Raw genomic sequence first — 7,512 nt, forward strand, 5'->3', positions numbered from 1 at the left:
ACTCTAAGCCTTCAGCTGGAATACTGAAGCTGAGCAAGCTTTTACCAGACTCAGGGGCCTCTTCATGACAGCTCCCATCCTGGCTCTCCCCTACCCAGACCAGCAGTTTATTGTGGAGGTGGATGCATCTGATGACGGCATGGGGGCCATCGTGTCTCAGCAATCTGCCAAAGACAACCGGCTCCATCCTTGTGTTTTCTTCTCAAGGCACCTCAGCCCGGCTGAATGGAAAAATCCTATAGGTGAACAGGAACTCTTGGCCATCAAGTTGGCCCTGGAAGTGCTGGCCAGCCCTTTCTAGTGTGGACGGAACACCGGAATCTTGATTATCTTTGCTCGGCTAAGCGTCTGAATTCCAGGCAAGCCCGCTGTGGTCTTTTCTTTGGACATTTTAATTTCACCCTGCCCTATCGCCCGGGATCCAAGTATGCCAAGCTGGACGCTCTATCTCGGCAATTCACCATGGAGGAGGATGGAGAACCTGTTGTGGAACATATTTCCTTCCTCCGTCATGGTCTGAGCCCTTCACCTTGATATTAAAAGGAGGGTCCAGCAGGCCATCTCCAGTCTTCCAGTTCCAGAGGGCTGTCCAGAGGGAAGGTTGTTTGTTCCGGACCGTCTACACTCCCGTCCTCCAATGGTGCCACAGTTCTCATCTTTCCTGTTACCCTGGCTCTGCCTGTACCTTGTCAGTCCTCCAGCAGTGCTTCTGGTGGCCTATGATAAAGAAGTAAATCTGGGAGTTCGTGGCAGCATGTCCTGTCTTTGCTCAGCATAAGACACCCCGGGGCCCCCCAGCCGGCTTGCACCATCCTCTTCCTGTTTCCAGGTGGCCCTGGTCTCATGTCTCCATAGACTTTGTTACTGGTTTATCCGTGTCGCTGGGCTCACCACCATCCTCTCCAATGGTGGATTGATTCTCCAAAATGGCCCATTTCAATGCCTTGCGCAAACTTCCGTCAGCCAAGTAAACAGCCATGCTCATGCCCCACCATGGCTTTTGCCATCATGGCCTCCCACACAGCATTGTATCCAATCGTGGTCCTCAGTTCACCTCTAACTTCTGGAGAGAGTTTTGCCAGCTCCTGGGGATCACCATCAGCCTGTCTTCTGGGTTCCATCCTCAGTCTAACGGATAAACCGAGCGGCTAAACCAGGAACTAGAAAAAGGACGTTGCATCCTGTGTTCCAAAGAACCTACTTCCTGGTCCTTTAACCTGGTGTGGGTGGAATACACCCACAACTCCTTGCTGTCGACTGCCACGGGTCTCTCCCCCTTCCAGGCTGCATATGGATACCAGCCTACACTGTTCTCCAATCAGGAAATGGAGGCCTCGGTTCCCTCTGCCCTTGCCCTGGTCAAGCGTTGCTGACATGTCTGGAGAAAAGCTTGTGCGGTCCTACTCAGTGCTTGTAGGAGCTACGCCTGGTGTGCCAATCGCAAGTGCCGTCCGGCACCCCGTATCGTGTTGTTCAGGGGGTTTGGCTATCCACCAGAGACCTGCCGCTTAAGGTTCCATTTCTCTGGACTCAAGCTGGTTCAAACCTGCTCGCTGAGTCCTCCCTTCTGGCCCATCCTGACAGACTGGACACAAAGTACATCCAAACACTAGAGGATGAGCATTAACTGCCAAGTAAATGTGGATAACATGCAGGACACACCCTTCCTTTCAACAACAGAGATGGTAGAGATTTCTGACTGGTGCAGTTAATGTTGGGATGGAATGGGGACGAGTCGTGAATATTCCATGCTGGTCTTGAAAAGGTCTTGATTAGTCCAGGTAGAAAAACAGAAATAGAAAAAAATAGATGGATGGTTGGATGTATAGCTATATAGATAGACAGATAGATAAATAGATTGTTTATCATATTAATAGGGTTACAAAATATTGTGTATTATTTTATAAATAATTCAAATTCAAAATAATTAAAAAACATGTTTTATCTCATAATAGATATGTCTTCATTTGACATTTATATTGCTCTGCAGTTATAACTCACAAATCTACTACTGAATAATAAACCTTAAGATTAACGATTGTACAATAAACTTTAGGGTTGACAATAAAACATTTAGAATTCCATTAAATTAATGCTGGACCCTTACACTGAAATGTTGTCATGTTGTTGCAGTTCTAGTCTTACACACAAACACACACACACACACACACACACACACACACACACACACACACACACACACACATTCTTTTACAATTATTTTTTTAATTCCCACTTGATTGCGGCTTCACTGTAGACGTGGCCTTGTCTCGATTCCATTGGTTAAAGTGTTCCTCTTCGCGCCATCGCAAGTGAACCTTGCCCTTCAATAGCCTTATCAGACAGATTATCTGCTCTAATATAAGCACGTTGCACATAACTCGCTTTCACTCGCGCAACAGTGAGTTCCAATTGTGGACAAACGGAAAATAAATACAACTGCTCTCCATCATGAGACCATCAAGAATCACGCTCTTTGCACTTACTGTGCTTGTGTCTCTAATCTGTGTGATCCAGGTAGGACACTCATCATACAATATAGTGTGAATCCTCTATTAAGAGCTGCTTTTATTTCACTAATTGATCCACTTTGACTAGGGTTGCCTAATATAGATGAATGAATGAATTCATTTATTTTAATTATTTAATTAATTTATTTCTGACATCAGATATTAGTACAAATGACATTACTAAAATGATATTCATTTAATTTTAGTAATGTCATTTGTACTAATTGATATCCAAAAACAAAGAAAGAATAAGTCATGTAAAATACAATGGGCAGTACATGTGTCACCATACCAATTAAATTAATATTATGATTCTGTGGTAAAATATTTTTTTTAATTAAATAATTTAATTTTCACACTTTGATCAATTTGGGCATCAACTGAATGCAAATCTTATCTGTATGGTTCTCAGATCAAAAGAAAGTATTAATGACTTAAAAATTCAAACTAAAACAATCGATGTTTTAGTTCATGCCAATTTCTCTCTGTAGAATTTCGAATAGGTGCTGTGAGATTTTAGAGTTCGGAAAATGTTTACAATCGTTGTAATGTAATCTCTCTCTCTCTCTCTCTCTCTCTCTCTCTCTCTCTCTCTCTCTCTCTCTCTCTCACACACACACACACACAAATTTACTCAATATATTCTAAATTCGTTCATGTAAAGCTGTTGATTAATGTTGATTACATTATGAAATGACTGCAATATGCAAGCATGTTTAGTCCACTTGAGTGACTCATACAATTATCAGTAAAGTAGCCTTAACATCTTCTTGATACAGCCATAGATTTTTACCCCAGTAGGGTCATATTCTCATATGCAGCACCTTTAATATATTGTATATTTTAATACACATTTAATACATATTGTCATACATGTCTAACAAAACATGACCTGAAATTGGCATATTCTCATATATAAACTATCAAACTTCAACCCCATTTTCTTTTTCTTTCAAGTCAATTCACTATATATGAACAAATTATACATTAAAATGAATTACTCCTGGCTTAATCGTTGTCCAATTAAACATGTAACTAAATCATCTTTCTAATTCATCTAAGACTCACCATTTCCTCTCACTCTCGTTAATTGTTTACTCGTTTCCTCTCGATTAAGGATTAACGTTTTAGTTAGACACAGTAATAGAAAAAATGAACTTGTTAAAGCAAATGAATGTGTGGATATTTTGACTCAAGGACAGTTTTTCATCTGTCTAAAATCTGTTTTTTTTAATGAACCATGTCAAATTCTATACACTAAAATGAGCAGATAAATAAAATTAAAGTACTTACCTGCTCACTTTGGGCAAGGATTACTCATATGATTATTAGTCTAATACCTCTGTCTGTCTGGCTGTCTGTTTGACTGTCTGCAGGTAGAGACAGCTCCAGTAGTGGACACCTGGGCATCAGGACTCATACACCGTGCCAAGCGTTCTCTACTTTGGCGCTGGAACACATTGAAGCCAGTGGGTGCAGGATGCAGAGATAATTACGAATGTGGCACAAATTACTGCAGGTAAAAAAAAAATGACTCAAATCTTCTGTTAAATTGTTGATTCATTTCTACAACAACACCTCAGGCGATGGTCCAGCTGCAATGTTTATATTAATGTGCTCATTCTTAAATGCTATGCTATCAATAGTAGCAATGTACACAGGGACTTAGATGGAGGTTGGGCCCAAAAGACAGATTGTGATTACTGATATATTAGTCTTATGCAAGGGGATGTTTGTGTACATTTGTAGGAATCGGCAGTGCTATCACTTTGTAACACGATATGCTGATTTTTTTTAAAGAGAGAAAAAAGAGAAACCGGAGAGTGTTATTCAATAACCTTAAAGTTTCTGCATTAAAAGAAATATCACACATACGAAAGGGAATAAATATAAAATCTATGCTTCCTGTTAGTTCTTGAATGTTCCTGAAAATAATTGTCTTGTAAACAGTGGTAAAAAAAAAACATGTTTACTTAATACAGTTGAGACATACGATTGCTGAACATTGACCCAATAGCATTTGATAAGCACGTATCAAGATATTAAACTATTAAATGAGTCAGCAGTAGAGAGAACTTAAGAGATGGTTTTAATCTTATCAGAATCGTATCAGTCTAGCCATAAGTCACAAGGGGAAAAAGAAATGTACTGGTTTTCTATTCTGTGACTCACAAAATTGTTTAAAGCTGAGAGCTCCTTCAACTGTAAAATAAATTCAATAAGAGTCTTTAGTACAGTTTTTTAATGTAGTATAATGCTCCTACTATTTATTGAGTAGGCTCATTATTTTGTGCAATAATACTGTATATTGCCCATTTATTGGTACCATAAAGTTTCCTTTATTATTCCCGACCGCCCTAAAGATGCAGCATAACATCTCCATATTCTATGCCAGAATAAAACCTGATTAAACCTATTCAACTTGTGATTAGTCCAAAAGGCTAATAACTATTAATATATTGCTGTATCAAAATTGAAGAAAACAAACAAATAAAAAAATGATCTAAAACTCAAAAAGAAGGGATTTTTTTTAAAGAAAAGCAAATCAGAAGATATACCATTACACTAAAAATAATAAACCACAAGACAGAGTTTTGTACAAATATGACAGGACGTACACTGAAATCTGTATGTAGGCTTTGGTGTAGAAGAGTAAATATGGTCCAATGATAAATATTGAGAACTGTAAAGTGATTTCCATTCATAATGCTATATCTATATAAACATAACATGTACTCTGGCCAAATCTCAGCACAAAAACAACCAACTAACAACACAGTTTAGAGCTACAGCCTATGGAAAAAGGTTTGTTGATGTAAAAATAACGCCTGTAGATTTAGTTTCCTTCACTTGAACTTACAGGAAAAAAATTGTGTAATTCCCCATGTAAATAAAGCGTGCTCCATTAAGACAGGAACCAAGTTTGGAGCTGAAGAACTTGAGTAACTGGAACACTGCAAACCAGACCTCCTCATTTGACCTTACTAATTCTCTCCTGGCTGAATGAGCCAATCCTCATATTCAAGCTCCAAGATATTGTGGAAAACCTTATCAGAAAAGAGGAGATTATAATAACTGCAATGTTTCTTCAATCAGAAATGGGAAGTTTAAAAAACACAGGAGATGATAATTAAAGTTACACCAACTTTTGGCCACAGACTGTAGATCTAAACTATGACCTCCAGACCAAGTGATGAGGTCTGGGGTGCAGTCAGTGTTCCACTTACTCGAGTTCTTCAGCTGCAACCTCGGCTCATGGAGCTCACTTTATGTACATGGGGCATTAAACAAATTTTGTCCTCTTGGTTCCAGTGAACAGCTACAATATACTAAGGCATTGTTTTAACATCAACAAACCTTTGGACATATAGTTTCTGTGAATCCATTAGGATACGTAAACCTATTAAATTCACCACAGGTCTTTAAACTCAAGGCACAAATAAAGCTGTGTGAGATGACTTAGACAGGAAAACATACATGATAATAGATATCAGATTATGCCACTTCTATGTAGTTGTGTTATTATTTGAATGCAGATATCTGGATTGTTTACTGTGTTATTTTTCCTGTCTGTTCCTCCAGGAGAAACATCTGTGCATTCCAGCCTAAATCCTCTTCGTCCTAACAAAAAAAATAAATAAATCACTTTCACTTTTCCTGTGAAAATGAAAAGAACATTCTGGATAACGAGAGGAAAAAAAAGGACGTTTCTTTGTACAATAACAACTCTGATGAAAGAAAATTGAAAAAAAAAATTATCATTTTATTTAAAAAATTATTCTTTTTTTTTTAAATCTAATTAAAGTACAGAAGCATCAGTACTGATCTTTTTTCTTATTTGATATTTAATGAGGGATGTGTGGGGGAACAGCAAACAAACAAACAAGTGACAAATTAAAGGAAAAAAAACGTACTGCGATGAAACATTTCTATCAGGATGGGCGTGGCCTCTTAGGATGACTCCGCCCCATCCACAGGGAACGCAAGCTCACTGAACTGATGATGAGGATGAAAATGATGTTAACCTGGTGGTATTGCTGATACTGTCACCAGATATCAACCCAACTGTATACCAACGGGAGATTTTGGAGTGACGTAGTAAACACCGACTAAGGGAATATCTTTTGGAAGAATGTTCATCACTCCAGTACAGTTCCACAGATTTCCTGTTTTGGTGGCTAGTGTTGGTCCCAGAATGTTCCCAAGGCACTTTTTTCCCTTTAATTTGTCACCTCTCCGTATATCAGATTCATTAAGCCAATACATCTTACGTTATTTCAGTAAATATAATCAATCCATAAAAAATAAATATAAATAACACAAAGCGCGTTTGGTTTATTAACACGTTATAAAAGACTTATTTTTTATTTGTCAATTCTAGCAACATTGCAGTCATGTAATGTAAATACTGTTTGTTAATGTATACTTTAAATGTTCTTGTCATTGTTACATTAAGAGTGCAATATCTTGTTTTTTTATTCTGGCTTTTTTTAAGAAAATCTCATCGGAATAAATGGAAAATGGACAAAGTGTGCAAAAAAAAATCAGGTGTGAGTTGAATGACATTAAAATTCATTAAAAATTCATTGCATTTTTATGGATGATATTTAAAATATCACATTGTTTAGTGGAAATACACAACAAAACATTTGACAAGTGGTTGCTCATTAAAGTGCAGGAGTAAATGATCTTTCTCTAATCCCTTTGAAAACATTCACAAGTAACAGAACCACACATTTTCGAACCACCAATAAAATTTACCACAAAACTAAACAGAATTTAAAATATTTAAAGACAAAAAGCACAATATGCACGTGAATGGAAAATTCACATGCAAAACAGCCAAATTAGTAGAAATTAGTAAAAACACTATCCTCCAACACCAAACACCAATCTTTATCTTATTCGTGTTTAAGATGATTTATTCTACAAATCGTCTAATTACACGCCGCATTTAATCGAGTCAGAATTCACCAGCGGTGTGGAAATTATAAAGCTATAA

General features: G+C 37.7%; 1 protein-coding gene across 1 annotated transcript; it reads left to right on the plus strand.

Annotated features, from left to right (window-relative positions):
• The first annotated feature begins 2,376 nt into the window (after positions 1–2,376).
• LOC132859604 (liver-expressed antimicrobial peptide 2) lies at positions 2,377–6,328 on the plus strand. The gene is made up of 3 exons (XM_060890376.1): positions 2,377–2,517; positions 3,887–4,029; positions 6,093–6,328. The coding sequence occupies exons 1-3, from the start codon at positions 2,452–2,454 to the stop codon at positions 6,133–6,135; spliced, it is 252 nt and encodes an 83-aa protein (XP_060746359.1). The 5' UTR covers positions 2,377–2,451; the 3' UTR covers positions 6,136–6,328.
• Positions 6,329–7,512: the final 1,184 nt, after the last annotated feature.

Source organism: Tachysurus vachellii, chromosome 17 (assembly GCF_030014155.1).
Source record: "Tachysurus vachellii isolate PV-2020 chromosome 17, HZAU_Pvac_v1, whole genome shotgun sequence".
NCBI lineage: Eukaryota > Metazoa > Chordata > Actinopteri > Siluriformes > Bagridae > Tachysurus > Tachysurus vachellii.